The sequence below is a fragment of the Setaria viridis genome, chromosome 1, assembly GCF_005286985.2.
Source record: "Setaria viridis chromosome 1, Setaria_viridis_v4.0, whole genome shotgun sequence".
Classification (NCBI taxonomy): domain Eukaryota; kingdom Viridiplantae; phylum Streptophyta; class Magnoliopsida; order Poales; family Poaceae; genus Setaria; species Setaria viridis.
The window spans coordinates 3,507,110-3,526,832 of NC_048263.2; the positions used below are offsets into that span (position 1 = coordinate 3,507,110).

A 19,723-nucleotide genomic window follows, 5' to 3' on the forward strand; every position below is an offset into this window, starting at 1 on the left:
TAATAGTAGTTATTTTTAGTAATAATCCACCAATCAGCCACCCTTATCTTGTCAATTTCAGAAAGAATTAAATGATCAACCATTTAAATATGTCTACAACGCTTTGTATTTGAAAATAAATTTTTAACGTTTGAAGGCCTTGGAGTTTGGATAGGAAAACTCTTGGAGATTCTCTGGCCATACTGCCTTGTACCGACTTTTTTATTTTTTAAACTTTTTTTTTAAAAGATTCTCACAAATATGCCCCTAGCGAAACCAATTCAAAAAATGGACCCTTAGCTTGGCACCATCCACGCTGGCGCCAAGCTTACACGTCTCGGCGCCAGGATGGCTGGCGCCAAGGTCCATGCGCAGCTGCTGGCGTGGATGGCGACGTGGCGGGGGCTTGGCGCCATGGATCTTGGCGCCAAGCCTTGGCGCCATGCATCTTGGCGCCGTAGTCCTCGGCGCCGAGCAATTTATCCCATCCTCTTGGCGTTTCTAACGAAATAAGTATAATTATTCTGAGGAGTGTGCAACAAACTACGCTCTAGTTCAACTGGTTAGGACGTGCGCCACGTCGCCATCCACGCCAGCAGCTGCGTATGGACCTTGACGCCAGCCATCCTGGCGCCGAGACATGTAAGCTTGGCGCCAGCATGGATGGCGCCAAGCTAAGGGTCCATTTTTGAAATTTGGTTTCGTCAGGGGTGTATTTGTGAGAATCTTTAGAAAAAGGGTTAAAAAACTAAAAAAGTCGGCTGCCTTATATATCGGTAGCACTGATGGACCCTCTACACAAGGGCGGTTAGCGGGTTAGGCATCCAAGCGTGTCTCCAGTGCTCTCCAAAGCACCTCAAGTGCTCTCCATCACGGCGAACACCGGGGATTCAGCGGTGCGGTGCTTTCTTCGCCCCAGCTCGTCCGTCCGGAGACGCTGCGCTCCGCCGCCGCCGCCGCCGGATCGGTAATCGGCCGGTTGCATATCGCCGCCTCCCATCGAGGTAAGTTTTTCCGCAGTAAATTTTACCATCATGAAAGAACAGTTAGTTTTCCGCAGTATTTTCGTTTCTTATTCGAGAGTATAGTTTCGGCATGAAACGAAGATTGGGATACAAGTGTAGGGCATGTTTGGTCGGAGGGACTGGGATCTGTAATCTACTAAAGTAATATTAATTAAACAGTATTATTAGCAATTTTGATCCATAGGACCTGCACGTCACAGCCCAGTCTTAATCTACTATTAGTCCAAGTTTACGCTAATGCCCGATACATGGAAGATTTGGCAGAATGAGTTTGTCGATCGTAGGACTACACGGATGGCGTGCGAAGCCAATAGAGATATCCATGATCGTCAGTGTGAATCAAGAACATGTGGGAATATGGGATCTGATCTATAAGGTCTGGGCTGTGGGTGAAGGGTAAGGCGGGGCAGGTCCGCAGGTACTCTAGATCAAAATTGCGAATAGCACTATTTAATTAGTTATGAGCGCTCTGAGATTCATGCTAATTTTCATGGGAGGGAGTATTGGAGCACTCCTCACAAAGAAAAAAGGAATGTGATTTTTTCCTAACCTTGGGTCGATAATTCAAGATACAGTGTTATGAGTTCAGAGCACAACCTGTGCATCGATAATTCAATGCTAATTTTCTTAGATTTTTGTCTTGGCGCTCTTTGCTGCAGATTTGCGCTAACTACATCTCGGCAGTGTTATGAGTTCAGAGCACAACCTGTGCATGGATGAAGCTCTGCTCAAGGAACCTGCGAATCAGCTTGCACTGAAGAATAAAGATGGTCGTTGCCCCTCGTTGCTCACGGTGGTCGGTGTTGTGTTCTTGACATTCAATTCAATCATGGCCGTGTACAGATCCAATGGAGACATGGGGGCCATCTCCTTCGTGGTCTTCTCCTACCTGGACCTTGTCGTGCTCTTCTACTTCCTGCGCCAATTTGAGAGGACGCCACCAGAGTCACCCCGACGAGAGCACATCAAGATGGTGGTGTGGCTGCTGACCACAATGCTCACTGCTGCCTTCTCGTACAAGGTGGCGGAGATCATGCCGCTCCCGGTGCAGGTGTTGGTGTGGGCCATTTCCAGTGCGACCGTGCTCGTTGGTTTCTACGCCTTCTTCCTGTACCAGGAGGGAACTAGCAAGGCATAGGTACAACTCCAATTAATTCCTTGCTCACTCCTAGCTAAAACTTAATTGATTCTAAAGTATCTAGGCTTTTGCATGATTTTATGACCTTTATAACAGCGTTTGCAATTGGAGCAATTGTGCACATGAACCGTAGGCCTTGACATTAAAAATCTCGAGTTGATTAGGTTCATTCATGGACCTTATGCCAGACTTGGACAAGAAGAATCGGTCCCAGTTTCTGACTGTTCAAACAAGGCTCAGTCTTTTGCAAAGGAGATAGCAATAGAGAAGACAAGGGGCTCCATTCTTTCAAAAAGAAACACAAAAGGAAAAGGGCACACAATAATGTACTAGGTAGTGAGCATTTCAAAAGAAGTGGGCGCCAACGTATTCAAAAAAGAAAAAGAAAAAAAGAGAGAACAGCTTTCAACTCTTGGTAGTACTACTGTTTTTGAAGCATCTCTTTAGGTTAGGCCCTGTCGTCAACACAAGAATTCCATAGGATTCCTATTGGAATGACTCTATATAGTTTATGTGGAATTCTTAAGAAACTCTAGGTTTGCATAGACCATCATCACTTGCATAATTGCATTTTCTTTTGCATGCTGTCAGCTCCCTTTGCAGATCATTAGGCTACTACTACTGCCCTTGATGTCCAATTTGTCAAAATTTCATTCTTCTCAACTTTAACTCCTAGTTCACTTGTACAGGTAATAGCTGTGGGATGCAAAAGCTTCCGATTCCTGTGTTTCTGCTTTTGCCGTCCACTGTTCTGTGAACACGCCACTAAGGTGTTCCTCTGTTCGGTGGCGAACAGGCTACACCTTTTTTTATCTTCCAGCCGGCATCCTTTTTATCTTCTCTTTCTGAAGATTGTGGTCTGGCGAGCACCACTGAGCCTCAGACGAAGAAGAAGCGATGTCCTGTATCGGTCGTATTTCTTTGCACTGTAAGAGTAACGACCAAGTATTCAGCTTCTGCACTGTAATAAATAATTGTTGAACAATGTGAGATTTTTAAATGGAATTTTCCATCGTTCGCTGTTGCTGATTGGAGGGGCAAGCCGCCCGACTTTGCAGGTATCAAACTGCTGACGATGACGATCGTTCTTGTATTTACTTGGGTTGAATGCAATTTTAGCCGGACCCTGATATGCTCCAAATGTCAAGTTAACCATTAATTCTGTGTGTTACCCCGGTAATCTACGAACGGTGTAATATAAAAATAAACCATTACCTTTGCAACCCTGAAGAGAGAAGACCAATGGAACTGTGTTCAATTTCGTGCTCAAGTCAGCCCTGAAATTGCATTTGCTTGCGTTGCCTGCGATTGCAGAGTACAAGGCAGAGGCACCGCGGACAGCCAATTAAAGAATGCTTGCAAGTTAGAAATTGATAAATGACTGCGGGTGCTTTAGACCTCTGAGACATCCGTATAAAATAAGAAAAGGGACCTGGATACATGAAAGTAAAATTCTATGAAAATATTCACCAGCTTGGCAAATCGAATCAGATCTCTTTATGAAAGTGTGAATCGTTATCGGGAGCTGCGACCTCATGATGCCTGACAACACAAGTAACAAATGCCTAACCAATTGACCAATACAGTTTTATAGTTAGAAAAATGGGACTTTGTTCGTAGTTGAGTTGAGGAGATAAATAGAGGCCTTTTTTTTTTCCAGCAGAAGGCATGAATGGAGTGATTCGGCCCGACAAAAGTACAGTAACTTTTCAAAATCAGCCCAAATAGAGACGATCTGGTTTCGTTTTCCTGGGCCAGCCCATGTCTGCGTCACCGTTGAGTTAACCACGACGCACCTCCCCCGCCACGCCGTCCCGTCGATCGCTCCGCCGCCTCCGTCCGTCCACAACCACGGCACTACGGCAGCTACCACGCCTCTCCAGGTGGCGGCCAGTGCTCAGCGTGGCTCCTGCCTCCGCCAGTCTTCTCCTCCCCAAGGCCACATCTACTTCCAACTTCCAAGGGTTTGTACAAACTGCATACTGCAGTAGAAAACCTCTTTTGCTTTTACTTTTTAGACTAATGATGAAAGAGTGCAACGCGCCACCGACTTCGCTATGGATTCGATGCGCTTCTAGGTCTCTCTGTTCAGCCGGTACAGTTAGTTCCACCATTGGTGTCTGCCTCCGACCACACACTTCGGAGTTCACGACCAAGGTAGGCGTCTCTTCCACTTCAAGCGATTCTCTGTAGTTTCATTTTGCATTTTTTTTTGGGAGGCGTGTTCATAAATTTTGGAAGGACCAAAAAAATAGTTGTGGATCGAATGGAGGGATTATGACTTGAAGGAGCGAAATGTGCTAATTGAGAGAAGTTTGCTTATACATTTATGCTCATGTGTCAAAATAAAGCAATATCCTGACCAATACTTCGTCAGAAGTGCAACAGTTTTGTTTCAAACAAGAGGAGCCTTGCCTAGTTTTTTTTTTCTTTTTGACAACATATTAGAACGAGTAGGAGATCTTCCGTTGTTGCAATAATCCCTCTTCAACCTGGTTTATTGTAACACTGCAAAGATGTCATGCAAAGGAAAGACCATGGAATACTTCAGGGACTTGAGGCACCTGCTTGGAGTGAATCCCTGCGAAACCTATCTCTTATTATTTGCAACTCTTTCAGAGTATCTCCAATTTGTGTACGCTCTGTTGGTGTCTCCTTTGAACATGAAATTCCAACACGCAGAATAGATGTTATGCAAGCAATCTTCGTATCTCTAATTCTGTTGTAGTCTGAGGTTATATTTTCGATGTCATCTGGCCCTTGTAGCAAGCTTTGGTCAACAATGTTAGCCACTTGGTCTGGAACTGACATTCTAACATATTTATGAAGGCTGATATCATCACCAAATTCACTGTCTGTTGGTCTTTTTCTTGTAAACATCTCCAGCAATAGTATACCGTAGCTATAGACATCACCGTGGACTGAAACCTCATTGCCCAATCCATACTCTGAAATTTACATGAAATTGTGAGAAAACAACAGAATGGGTTTAACTATGTCCATGTGATGATTATACATAACTGCTTTCCACAATAGTTAACTTTTTACAGTAAGGAATTAATGGATATGTTGTTACTTTTGCCATTCGGCTGAACATCTAACTTTTGCCAACTGTTGTAATTTACAACCTCCGTCCATCAATATAAGGCATATTTTGATTAAGGAAAATTCAAACTTTACAAATCTTTACAATATGCACGTTTAGTGTATAACGCATCATAATAGATTCATATTCAAAGTGGTTGTAGATGATTTGATTTTGTAGTAGTCAATAACATATTGTAAGTGAAATTAAGGATCTTAATCCAATTTGGAATACTTTTCCCCTATCAAAATACACCTTATATTGGTAAACAGAGGGAGTAACCAACAAGTGAAATAATTAGAAAACATATTTACTTAGATACTGATATAAGCTAGTGATAAACAAGAGTAGTTGAAGATTCACCTGGAGTAGCTACCTCAATTGGCTGGTGCAGCCACTGCTCTAGATTTCCATTTGGCAAGAACTCAAATACGAGGGCTTTGAAATCAAGGCCTCTAAAGTCCACAGTTGAGCAGACTGTTAGGATCTTTACAAGATTACGATGCCTGGCGCATCTCAAAGTCTCACATTCTGCAGCAAAAACTTGAGGTGCCCCGTGCTGTAGGAGATTGAGCACCTTGACAGCAACTGTCACTAGTGAATTATTAATCATAATTTTCCCCTTGAACACCGAGCCAAAGCTCCCTACTCCAATGAGGTTTCCTGAAGAGATTGCACGGGCCAATTCAGCAGATGAAACCCTCATATGTTGCTCACTGATTGTTGATGCTTCTTGGAGGTTCAGCTTTGTCTTCTTTTTCCAAATGAAGAATACAAACAGTGCAAACATACCAAGTAAACATGCACTGCCTATGGACACTGGTAGTATAAGCCTCAAAGATGGCTTCTTGGTATTGTGGCTGTAGCAAGGAGGCAACTTCAACTGAGGGATACCACCGCATAAGCCATAATTTTCTAGGATTGTGGCAGAAGATGCATTTTTGAAAATTCCATCTTTTGGAACTTGGCCTTTAAAATTGTTGAATGAAAGATTGAGACTAGAAAGATCTCTCATGTTAGCAAGGAACTCTGGGATGTTCCCAGACAAATTGTTGTGGGAAAGATCTATCACCAAAAGGCCTTTCATCTGTTCTACTGATAGTGGAATTGTTCCTTGAAGGTTGTTATGTGATGCATTGAGATACTGCAATGACTGGCACGCTCCAAGGGAGACTGGAATCTCTCCAGATAACTGATTACCTGAGAAATCTAATTCCCCAAGATTATTGAGATTACCTAGTTCTATTGGCAAGTCCCAGTTAATAGATTTTTTCGGATGCGCATGTAATCAGACAGTGTTTTTATAAAGAAAAGTTCTCTCGGTATTGGACCGACAAGGCTGTTGTAGGAGAGGTCTAATCTTTGCAAAGGACATCCCATAAGACTAGGTATGCTTCCATTAAGCATATTATCATCAAGATAAATTGTGCTTAATTTTGTAAGGTTGCCAATGGTTCGAGGGATGGATCCTGATAGGTAATTCTCTCCAAGGGAAAATGCACCCAGTCCCTTCAGTTTGCCCACTGAGTTCGGAATAACACCCGCTAGATAATTTTCTGCTAGAGAAAGGGTGTGCAGATTGACCAAGTTTGTTATTTCTTCGGGAATCTTTCCAGTTAAGTTATTGGATTCCATATTAATATGCTCCGCATTTGTGAAGAGATTGCCTACTGAACTGGGTACCTCACCTTCAAACATGTTATTACTCAAATCCAAAATCTGCAGATCACTACAACCGGCCAGTCTATCCATGAAACCCCAGTCGGCATCTCGTGTTGCTTGGATCTGATTAAACGCCAAGTCTAATGAAGACAAGTGAATTCCTAGGCAATTAGGAATAATTGTTCCCGTTAATAAGTTATGCACGGCTTCAAACATTTGAAGCATAGATGAATTGCAGAATATGGGGGGAATGGGGCCATGGAACTGATTATAATCTATGAGAAACATCTGTAGATTTGGAAGGTTGCCCATATCCTATGGAAACTTGACCGTCTACTGAAGATTCGCTGGTCAGCGAAGGAGGATTACTTCCAAGTGCCGACATCACAGTTATATGCATGGTGCATAGTGAGACAGTTCGCATGGCATCTGTGAACCATAACTGTAATTAATGCCTCACTGATTGGGCGCTTCGTGCTTATTATAATCTGATAATTTTGATAATTTATCTTTGACAAGTTAATACATACTTTGCCTGTGGTAGTTTTCTTCCATGCATATATATCTATGTATCCATCGAAGAGCTAGTGTAGGAGCAGGAAGATCCATGAAAATGCCCTTCTCCACATAATGAGATTGTCAAGTAGAAATCACATTGTCATCCTTAATCAGTTTGATGTTTAGAATCACATCGGCTTCTCCCCACGTTCTTTAATCTTTAACATCAAAGAACCTCACTGATGACATCAATGTTTCAAATTTTAAATGTTACTTTCGACCCTAACTTCACTCGGTTTTAAGTTTTAACAAGGAAAACAAAGTAAAAGTAATCATTTGTAGATAGTAGTAGTGAGCTTGCAAGGTGTTGACTCTATTCAAGTATTGAGTCCATGTGTATCGTGTATAGTGATGATGGTTCTTGAAAGTTGAAACTGGCAAAGCTGATGTGTCCAATTTGACGGCGAAAATGATAATCTTATCAGGCTGTGCTGTCATTTTCAACTTACAGTCAGGCAGTGCTATTGTCACCCTGTAGATTGCAAGTACCGGCAGCGAACATGTCAATGACATTGAGACGCACCAGGAAAAACGATGGAATTTGTTCGTTGTTGTTTCCCGGCAGGTTCGTGTCTGAGATTCTAGCAGACCTTTGCGGGCCAGCATCTTCGGCTCTTATCGCCAGATGGCTCTGTGACATTATGAGCTTCGACAAAATATAAAATGTCTGATAACATGGTGAGATTCTTAAACTCTTTTTTTTTGAAAGGAGAAATTCTTAAACTGCATTTGGCTCAAGAGTGAACTTCGGGAGCCATTGGAACTTCTTTCTATTTTACAAAAGAGTACAAGAAAGTACAATACACGCCACTGCCAACGATTTGCATTTGGGCTTACAACACGTGTTCGGCCTATCTAGCATTGTAAAGTAGTACGTATTTGTAGCCCAGATTGAAACCCAGGCAGAAGGACAAGCTCAGGCCCGTTTTCATGTTGCTTCGTCTCTGCGAGCGCGCGGTTTGTTCCCGGCCTGGCGGCCGCCGCTTCCCTTCCCCTGCCATAGGAGGGCTCGCCTCTCTAGTTCCTCCCTCTGGCAGCAGCGTTGCTAATTCTACTGCGCCATCGCCTCCGCCATCCACCTCGTGTCCAAAACAACTGGAGGTAAATGGATCTTCTCCTCTCTTCTCGTTGTAGGATTTTTAAAGAACGAAAGAACGTTCGGTTACAATACGGGTCTGCCGGGCGCATGCACACAGATGAATGAGCCTAAGAAATTCTCTCTTAGAACGCACTACCAGCAACCAGAAACAAGCCTGAAGAAAAGAGGCTAGCTAGATTACAGGCCTGTAGCCGGCCACCCAAGGAGAGCCAAAAACTTGGCACCTGCACTGCACCACAGTCGTGCTTGCTGCTCAATTTCCATGGCTAACTGTCCATACTGTCTTGGCTGTTCCCTGCTGAAGACTCTTGAATTGCGCTCCTTCCATACAATCCAGGAGATTTGGTAGATTATGTGGACTACAAATTTAAAATATTTGATGCAGCAGAAGGATTCCAAATGGGAGAATTAGACCAATTCGAAATATAAACTTGGTATGATCCTCCCTGTTTGGCTGTCACAAGCTGTCCATCCATTAGCCTTCAAGAACACAAACGAACAAGGTAGATGCAGGTTCCAGTGGATGACTACTCTTTTGATTGTTAGCCACTGTACTACTGTATCTCAAGTTCTCAAAACACCTGTTAGCTGCCACGAATGAGCTTCTCCCTAGCTACCAACAATTCTTTCAAAGCATCTCTAATCTGCATCCTATCTGCTGGCAAATCTTTTGAACATGAGATCCCAATCTCAAGAGCTGAAACGATGCAAGCAATTCTCTTTTCTCTGATGGTCTGCTGGTTGCCTCGTGTCCTTCCTTCATCATCCTCTGTTACTGATAGTAAGTGTTGATCGATGACGTTGATTGCTTGATCTTGTAATGCCATCTCCACATACTTATGCAGATTACAACCTTCTGTAACTTCGCTGTCTGTTGGCCTTTTTCCGGTGAACATTTCCAGCAACAATATGCCGAAGCTATATACATCACCTTGAATTGAGGCATTATTTCCCTGTCCATATTCTGCAAATCATGAAATGTAAGGGGCTGCATAAGTTCCAATGCAAGAATTATAGCACACAAATAGTGGTGATGATTTTTTTTGTGTATGTTGTTATCATGCTATTTCTGCAACTTTTATCCATAATTATGCTTTTCAACAGGAAACACCAGCATTTTTATAGGACTTTCATCTTCAGTAATATGCACCTTATCAAATTGTATAACACAAAATGATGGTTCATAAATAATATACAAGATAATTCTTCGACGAAGCAGGGAAGAAGACAGTGGAAGGAAATAACCATACAATAAGAAATAAGGAGCAAACCTGGAGCAGCATAGCCAATAGTCCCTCTCATAGCAGCCCAACCTGTTGACTGCTCTAAGATGTCACTGGAGTCCTCATGCAGAAACCTTGCAAGCCCAAAATCACCTACTTGAGCAACCATGTTATTGTCGAGGAGGACATTGGTTGGTTTGAGATCACAATGAATAATAGGAAAGGGGTTGTGGTGGTGAAGATAATCAATTGCAGAGGCCACATCGATGGCAATGCTTATTCTTTGAACAAGGTCTAGCACCTTCTTTTCGCCTTCCATCTCTGGATGCAGGTGCAGCCATTCATGCAGATTTCCATTTGGCAGAAACTCATATATCAGAGCCTTGAAATCGTCACCTCGAAAATCAGTGCTTGAACAGACTGTCAAGACTTTCAAAAGGTTCCGATGCCTAACATACCTCAAAGTCTCACATTCTGCATCAAAACTTTTAAGTGCCCCTCGCGTTTGGAGGTTGAACACCTTCACAGCAATAACTAACTGTTGATCATGGTTTGTCATTCTTCCCTTATACACTGACCCAAAGCTCCCTACTCCGACAAGGTTCTCAGATGAGAAGTCATTTGTTGCATTTACTAATTCAGCATAAGAGACTCTCATATGTTGCTCAGTGAGTAGTGATTCATGTTTTTCTTCTCTTCTTGTCTTACTTCTCCAATGTATTATTGCAAACAACACAACCACTGAAGTGAGAAATAGTACTCCAGCAACAATGGAGATCACCATGGTTTTCTTTTGAGAATGTGTATTAGAAGGATGGCTGGAGCAGAGTGGCAAATTTAATTGAGAAATACCCCCACACAGGCCATTGTTGCCCAAAATTGAGATAGCTGTTACGTTAAGAAATATTCCATCCTTTGGCACCTCACCCTCAAAGTTATTGAATGAGAGATTCAAATTGGTAAGGCCTCTCATATTCCCAAGGAAATTTGGGATTCTTCCAGATAAATTGTTATGGGAAAGATCAAGCTCTAAGAGACCATTTAGTTGCCCTAGTGATGATGGAATTACACCCTGAAGGAAGTTCCCAGATATAGACAGATGTTGTAAGCTCTGGCAGTTACCAATGGAGGGAGGGATCTCTCCGGATATATTGTTACTGGAGAAATCAAGTCCCGCAACATTTCTGAGGTTGCCTACTTCAGAAGGTAAAGGTCCAGTTAGCAAATTGTGGTCCAAGATAAGGGAATTAGATAAGGTAGAGACGAGAAATAGTTCTTTGGGTATTGGACCAGTGAGTCTGTTGTGTGAAAGGTTCAGGTCTTGTAAAGGACATCTGCTTAGACTTGAAGGTATGCCTCCACTGAGGGAATTGCCATCCAGACCCAGTCTAGAAAGTGCTGATAAATTGCCAAAAGTTACTGGGATAGACCCTGACAGATTGTTATTTGATATGGATAGTGCATTCAACTTCTTGAGATTGCCAATTGATGATGGAATATTGCCTTCGAATAGATTGATGTCCATGCCAAGCACGTTCAAGCCGATCAAGTTCCCAATGCTTTCTGGTATCTTTCCAGTTATATTGTTAATCTGTACATTAAGGAAAAACAGATTACTGGAAAGATTGCCTATCAGATCAGGTAGCTCACCTTGGAGCTTGTTTTCACCCAAATCTATCAATTTCAAATGACTACAGTTTGTCAGAGTTGACAAGAAACTCCACTCAGCACCATTTGTAGCTTCAAGTTGATTCTGTCCCAAGCCGAACACTGATAAATTTTTCTGTCGAAGTCCAAAACAATGGGGAATCTTCCCTGATAAGAAGTTTGTTTGCATTTGAATCATCTGAATCGAAGAGGTATTGCATAAAGCTGGTGGGATATCACCGTGAAATCGATTGCCATTGACTAAAAATAGTTCCAGATTTGGGAGTCTGCTACCCAAGTCAAGTGGAAAAGAACCATTTAGGTGATTGAATTGTATGTTGAAAATTTCAAGGGAGGAGATGTTGAATAATGAAGGGGCTATAGAACCTTCTAGTTCATTGTTGTCTATATAAAATTCAGTGAGGGCGTGGAGGTTTCCAAGGGAATTTGGTACGGATCCTACAAGTTTGTTGAATGAGAGAGAAAGTGCTTTGAGCAACTTGAGGTCTCCTAGTGATTCCGGGATGTTCCCAACCAAGCCATTTTTCCGAAAATCTATAACAGTTAGCGAGGAGAGGTTTCCCAACCAAGAAGGGATTCTTCCTGTGAGGTTGTTGTCTGCCAGTTGAAGGAAACTAATAGATGAAAGGCCTTGCAATGGCGGGATGCTACCTGTTAGTTTGTTTGAACGGATGCTTATGTAAGTCAATGCTGAGAGGTTGCCAAGTGTGCTAGGAATTGGACCCATCAACTGATTCGATTTTAGATTTATCTTGCCGATACCTTTGAGTTCACCGATCTCTGATGGGATTTTTCATGTGAGGTTGTTGTATGAGACATCAAGAAGGTTAAGATTCACGAGGTCGCCAATCTCCGAAGGGATGCTTCCTGTGAGATTGTTATTGCCGACATGCAGTACCTTGAGATTTTTCAGTGATCCCAACTGGTGTGGTATCTCCAGTTGCAACCTGTTGCTGGAGAAATTCATTGTCTCAAGGAGCCTGCAGTTTGAGAGTGATGGAGGAATCTGCCCTCCAATAGAGTTCTCACTGATGTCTAGATGCTGAAGGTCAAGAAGGTTACCGAGCTCCGGTGGCAGGGCACCAGACAGCCGATTTTGTGGCAGATGGAGCTGTGTCAAGTAGGTGAGGTTGCCGAGTTCAGGTGTGATCACGCCAAGAAGGCCGAGCCCAGGGAGGTCCAGTGCTGTGACCCGGCCGCTTAGGCCACATGTCACGCCTCGCCATAGGCATGTAGCAATGGACTGGTTGCCCCAGGACGCCAGCGCTCTTGATGGATCACTCTTGATGTGTGACCTGAAAGACAGAAGCGCGGCGCGGTCGGTTGCGCTGCTTGTGGAAGCTTTTTGGCTATCAGTCAGGGACAACAGCACTGGCATGGCCTCCGCTGAACAGCATACAATGAGAAGGATGGTCACAAACAATGGTAAGGCCATGGGTCTCAGCATTGCTGGCTGGCTGGTTTTGATTTCTGTTTTGGTGCACTGCCGGTTTAGGAACTGAGAGGCTGCTGTGTTGCCGGATTCAGGCTTTGGATGGGAGAAATGATGTGGTGTTTCTTCTGAATATAAAGAGGGAGGCCGATGCATGTTCAATCATTGTGTGAACCATCAAGAATTCAAGCAGTCGCATTTGACCAATGGGCAGGCTTCAATTTTGCAATACAGAATCAAATTTCTTCCATGACTAAACCACATCTTGGATATAAACAGGACTTGCATCGGGTTTTTTTTTTTTTTTGTTGATTTTCCTTCTCCAGAAACCCTTAATGATAGACATGAGAGAAGCATATTGTTAAAGATTCATAATCTAGCCCATAACTGGCCAGGTGCACTAGCTAGTGTCAACGATGTTCATATACATATGTACATTACAAGTCGAATTAGGCATAGTATCACACCTCTAATTGATTCGAGTATCAAAGGAGGTCTAAAAATATCAAAACAAAATCAAAAGCATTAAACTACACCGGTAATGGCGGCTATCTCTCAAGAAAGGAATGAAACTATCCAGCATACTGATCATGCTGCATTTGACCAAGCAACAACTGGGCTTAATAATGCAACCAAGTACTATATACTTATTGGTTTGCGCAAGTTTACATAGCAGCACGCCACTACAAAAGAAACGCAAAACAAAATAGCTAGCATGCAATGTATGTTTAGATAAGGAAATAAGAAGGCAAAAGGACTTATGCAGCCTCGGTCTTCGTTGGGTGATGAGCAAATAGGCAATAACTCCCTTTTGCCAACCTGCAAAGTATTTGAAGGAATGGACTGAGTATTCACCTAAGATGCTTTAGTAAAGTTTTTAAAGGAATCACTAGTGGAGAATTGGCCTTTAGTCCCGGTTGGTAGGGTGCAATTCTCCCGAAAATCCATCCGGGATAAACCAACCGGGACAAAAGACTTTTGTCCCAGATCACTCAACCGGGACTAAAGACCTCCTTTTATCCCGGTTGGTAATACCAACCAGGATAAAACGGGTCACCACGGCAGGTGCTGCAAAAAAAAAAGAAATCCTAGGCTCCCAGGAGGCCCCCCACAAGTCACAAGTCACGCGATTTTTCACGCGAAATATGCGCGCGTGCGCTGTGGGATTCGAACCGACAACCTCCAGCCTCACGCGTAGCTTCCTTGCCATCCCACCTACACACCACATCTAACTATACAGGGGATGCTATCCTTTTTGTATTAACTCGTGGGGGACCCTTTTATCCCGGTTGGAAACACCAACCGGGATAAAAGACCCCCCTTTATCCCGGTTGGTATTACAAACCCCTGTAATACCAACCGGGATAAAAGGGTTCGAGGGATTTAGTCCTCTTTCAGTCACCTCGTTGAGGATCCTTTTATCCCGGTTTGAAACACCAACCGGGATAAAAGGGGGGGCTTTTATCCCCGTTGGTGTTTCAAATCGGGATAAAAGGCCTCTCAGGGTCTTTTTTTCCCACTAGCCTTTGCAACCGGGATAAAAGGTCCCGGTTGGTGAGCCCCCACCAGTGATCGAGCTTTAGTCCCGGTTGGTGAACCTTTTGTCCCGGGCTAACTTTAAACCGGGATAAAAGGGGGCACATCGAAAGTCAATTCTCTGCTTAGTGAATTAGGTCCAGCATTTGTTTCTATAAAACAAAAAAGTAACAAAGCTATTTTTAGGTTGGCTTCTACTTTCTGTAGCAGCTTCAGATATTTAACAAATGAAATCAAAATATTCTGAGTAAATAATAATTAATTGCATCATTTCTTTTTTCTTCCCAGTATCCATTATTAAAGATAAGTAAAGACTATCTTTGAGTGTTTGACCAAGATACATGTAAACAAAAACGAAAGTCAAACCTGCCAATCAACTGTCACCTCGTTGATAGATTCCATGTCAACAGCTTGATTGGACAGATTAATGATCCCCTAAAAATTGATCAAGCCCCTCAAAGTGCGGGGGAATTCAGGAAACAGCACTTATTTCATGCGGTGTCCAGGAAACAGCACCGGGAACTCACATATTCATGAAACAGCACCGCAAGCGCACATAAGATTCACAACAGCACTGCTAGCTCTTATTTCTCCCTGTTTTAATTTTCTCCCAACGACTTCATCACATGCAAAAGACCAACTTGCCCCTCATGTTTGTGGACCGTTCCCAGTGTAGTAATTCCTTTTTTTCCTCCCTTGATTGGCTCACATGTCATCTAACTTGTAATGTAGATTAACTGAGTCTATTTTGAGACCAAATGTATATGTTATCCTATTTATTAGCTCATGTTATTTATTTCCGTAATAACATCATAAGCCATAATATAAATTCGTCAAGCAACTTGTAATTAGATTAACTGAGTCTATTCTGAGCCCAAAATGTATATGTATCATATTTATTGGCTCCTGTTATTTATTTCCGTAAATCATCATGAGCCATACTTTTAGATATTGTTATTAGCTTTTGGTATGGTGAAATTTGTTATTTTTGCTATTTGATTTGAATGGGAGTAGTAGAAAGGGAAGCTGGTGTATGTGTCCAGCATGGGTAATTTGGTCTATTTGTATGTGAAGAAATGAACAAAAATTAAATAGAAGTGTGGGTTAAGTTAGTGTAGTGCTATTCTATGGATCCATTCTTGATAAACAGTGCTATTTGGCGAATTTTCATAGATTTGGAGTTCTATTTTCTGGACACCGCATGAAACTAGTGATGTCCCCCCTCAAAGTGCAACTCTAACATGTGTCTTTAACCCATCGACACTTTGTCAGGAACAAACTTTGCATTTCTTATAGCATCTATAGTAGAATATCTAAAATTGAAGACCTAAAATAAGTTTTGGGTTTAGGAGAGAGAAGATTTCCAGAATTTTTTTTGCTCTTCTCCAACGCATACCCAGAAAGCTTCCTAAAATACCGTTTAGCTTTTTGTAAAAAGACCAACTAAAAATTACATGTTTCTACACTGACTTTCTTTTTTGCAAAATCTCATGGCATCAAATCAAAATGCCCCTAAATCTATAGCACACTGTGGCATTGTCGCCACCCATCTCCAGCCCCACCTCTTTCTGCACCACCACCCCTCTCCTACATCCTCCTTTACCTTGGTCCGCATCCCAATCGAGGGCGCGAGGAGCACGAAACCATTATCGTTAGTCGCGGCGAGGAGGAGGTGCCATCCACGCGGAGCTTGTGAGCAGCCGAACAACAGCTGGCAATAGCACGTGAGTATTACGATTTGTGAAAGGGACACTACCTCACCTAATGGTCTCATGTTTCGCCAAAGGTCTCGTATTCGTACACCAAAAGGTCACTTCATCAAAAGAGATCATGTCCATTTACCAAGTACTCTAAAGAGAAAGATGGTGTTTGGTTCGGCTAAATGTAACGCAATCGGATTATGGATGCAAATGAATCATGTTAAAGTTCTTTGTTTTCGCCCATTCGGTAAACGCCGCAATCAAATCCCACCACTATACAAGTCTGTTACCATCCCTTCCTCTTCGTAATCAGAAAACATATTATCTGATTACATTACCTACATTACCGTAGTTGAACCAAATAAAAAGTGTAATCGCACGTTCTATAGTTGAAAGCACAGCAATCCTATTCCATTTTCATTTATGTTACCATTCTACGAACCAAACACCATCAATGTATCATCTCTACTAATCCGATGAATAGTGCTACCAATGTCAATGACACTGGTCCCACTCTAGGGGACTGGGGGTATAACATCTTCTGTAGACATTTTCTTATTGCAAAGAAATGTTGTCGTCATATGAGAAGAAAAATGTGCTTCTTATCTTAATTTTAGATGGTTGCATGTCTTCTATGTGTAGCACTTTTAATATGCTATTTCAAATTATGAATTTCGTTATGAATTATTTATCTCGATTATGGATTAAAACAAACCGAAACTTCCCAATTTTTCCAACAATTACAGGTAGGTAAAACTGATGCGTAGAACGTCCTAGATATGTAAATGCCAAGTAACGCAACCCAACACATGAGCTCTATCGGATCAGTTGCTCTGGAGGACCCTCTGAAGTTGAGCTCCCAGCGCCGGGAGCGTGACGGGCTTCTCGATGAGCCCGTTCACCCCAGCCCGCCGGCACATGTCGCGCACGCGGTCGTCGATGCCGCTCGCCGCCACGGCGACGAGGACCAGCAGCCAGCAGGCGTTGCTGAGCTCCCGGATCCTGAGGGCCACCTCGAACCCATCCATCGCGGCGGTCGTGCCGGCGGCGTCGAGGTCGAGGACCACCAGCTGGAACGGCGGCTCGGCACTCGCCAGCTAGCTCAGGCAGTCGGCGGCCGACGCCACCGGCACCACCTAGCAGCCGAGCCGCTCGAGGAGCTTCCGGGTGACCTCCGCGCTCACGGCGTCGCCGTCCGCGAGCAGGACCCTCAGGCCGCTGAAGTGGTGGTGCTGTGGAAGTGTCCTCGGCGAGGCTCCGATCCGGTACGTGCCTGAACCGGGCACGTGCGGATTGAGTGGCGGCTGCAGCTGGAACCGCAGGAGGAGCGTCATGGTTTCTCCGAGGCCTTCTTCGGACTCCGGTGCCCACCACATGTTTCCGTTCATCACCTGAACAAATTTAGAGTCAATTCATACATGATAGATTTATATATATACAACTCATAATTTGCATAGAAATTGGTTGATTTGTCCACATATAAATCATAAATGTGATGAAACAAAATCACATATAAGTACCTGTGCAATCCTTTTGCACACAGCGGCGCTTAACCGCACGTCGTCACCGGAATCAGGAGCATGGCCGGATGGTGGCGGCCAGGATGCAGGCAAACTCCCATGATCACTCTCCACTGATCTTGTGATCAGCCCAACTTGGAACTTGACAAACACTTGGTTGCCACCAGCAGAGATTTTGGCTCGCTCTCGCACTGGGATCCGGTCCTGATCGTCACCGGCGATGCTATTGCAGCTGCAGACCGAAAACGACAGGACACCGCCTGCGGCAAGGCGGCGGCGGCATCGGCTCAGCACAGCGCCCACCATGTGCAGCAGGAGATGGAAGACCCTCTTTTCGTCGCCGACCACCCATTCGGGAACAGCGCCGCCGCTGCCCTCCAGCTGGTGCGAGAAGCCGAGGCCCCGGCATCTGGCCAAGCATCCGGCAACGCTGGCCGCGTCCCTGACCAGCGACTGGAGCTCGAACGGCCTCCTTGCCGCCAGGGTAGGCGGGTCATGGCTGTCCTTCGTCGACAACGTTGCCATGGCGGTGTCCGCCAGGGTGGAGGAGAGGAGGGCGCTTGTCCGGGCGACGGCGTCGAGGTCGAGCCTCTGCTCGGGGCGCAGCACGGCGGCGGCGGCCTCCTGCTGCATCACGGAGAGCAGGCCGACGACGGCGTGCGCCGGCCTCGCCACAGCGTCGCGCACCGCGGCGTGCGCGGCGTCCCTCGCCCTGGTCGCCGCCTCGAGCTCGCTCCTCGCGTGCAGCAGCACCCCGTGCTGCTCCGCCAGCCTCTGCCGGATCAGCTGCGACTCCTCTAGCGCCACCGCGTGGGAGAGCGCGGCGGCCACCGGGTCGGCGACGGCCTGCACGATCTCCAGATCCTGGCTGCTCCATCCTGGAGGTGATGATCTGTGATCATCGTCAGCTCGACGAACCAGAACTAAGATTGCGTAGCTCTCCGGCTCTGATGCGTTGCCCCCTCCGTGGAAATTTGGGATCCGTATGGCCGCCGCGGCGGATGCCAGCGGCAGGCCACCGCCGCTCGCCGTCGCAAGCACGGAGCTTGGCCTGAGCGCCATGGCGTCCCTGCTGGCCAGTGCGGCGGCCACGTCCGGGTGACGGACGGAGATGGCGCGCGTGCCTCCGTCGAGCGCCTTGTCGTCTTCGTCCGGCAGCAGCAGCTGGTGGGTGAGCTGCAGCATGCCGCCACCGTGGTGAGGCGCGGCCGCGACGGGCACCCAGACGGCGCAGTTGTGGAGGCCGAGGGTGGCGGCTTGCTGGAGCATGGTGGTACGGAGGATGGCTCGCGGCGCGCCGGCGGAGTCGCGGGCGAGGCGGGTGACGGCTCGGACGACGCGCCACACGGCCTCCTCGCGGCGGCGGACGGCGGCGAGGTCGCGGTCGAGCTTGCGCGCCTTGGCGCGGAGGAGGGACACGCGGGCCTCGATGCGGAGCAGGCGCGGGAAGAAGACGGGGAGGGAGGCCGCGGCGGCGGTGGTGGCGAGCGCGCCGAGGGCCTTGGCGGAGGTGAGCGCGGCGAGGACGCGGCAGGAGCCCGGACGGTCGTAGGAGAGCGCGTTGAGCAGGTAGGTGACGCCGCACGCGACGATGAAGGCGCCGAGCTGGAGGAGCGCCCGCCGGAGCGGCGCCAGCGCGGCGCAGGTGGCGAAGTAGAGGAGCTCCAGCGGGATGGACAGGAGCGACGCCGCGATGAGGAGGTCGCTCACCTTCTGCCACTGCAGCAGCGCCTCCACCGCCGCGTCCTCGCGCCCGTCGCAACCGCCGCAGCGCCGCGCCGTCCGCACCAGCACCGCGTCCGCCGCCATTCCGTCCCCTGCCATCCACTCGCTCATTCGGGCATGCGTGAAGGTATTCCTCGGCATGCAGGTAGATGCGACTGCGAGGAAGACAAGTAGTCTTTCTTTGCATGCAGCTGACAACGCGAAGTAATGGCAGCCAGGTTCTGTTTGGCTTCAGTTTTTGTCCGGGCGCCGAGGCAATTCCATCCATGCAGGCCTAGCAACTCCGCTCCAAATTTTTTTGGATTGCTGAACGAGATCAATGGCAATAGTAATTTGAGATGGAGGGAGTAACATGAATAGTTTTATGATTTGA

The 19,723-nt window shown here is 45.7% G+C and overlaps 1 protein-coding gene, 1 long non-coding RNA gene and 2 pseudogenes across 2 annotated transcripts; 1 reads left to right on the forward strand and 3 right to left on the reverse strand.

Annotated features, from left to right (window-relative positions):
* The first annotated feature begins 762 nt into the window (after window positions 1-762).
* On the forward strand, window positions 763-3,166 carry LOC117848740 (uncharacterized). The gene is made up of 3 exons (XR_004638923.2): window positions 763-983; window positions 1,664-2,142; window positions 2,832-3,166. It is a non-coding gene; the product is annotated as an uncharacterized lncRNA (long non-coding RNA).
* Window positions 3,167-5,549: 2,383 nt separating this feature from the next.
* On the reverse strand, window positions 5,550-6,979 carry LOC117847623 (uncharacterized; annotated as a pseudogene).
* Window positions 6,980-8,543: 1,564 nt separating this feature from the next.
* Window positions 8,544-13,053, reverse strand: LOC117848730 (uncharacterized; annotated as a pseudogene).
* A 3,792-nt stretch (window positions 13,054-16,845) lies between these two features.
* LOC117847632 (ethylene receptor 4) lies at window positions 16,846-19,434 on the reverse strand. Its single transcript, XM_034728876.2, is given in 2 exon segments — window positions 16,846-17,496; window positions 17,626-19,434. Coding segments are annotated over 2 exon segments (2,376 nt in total). The 3' UTR covers window positions 16,846-16,929.
* Window positions 19,435-19,723: the final 289 nt, after the last annotated feature.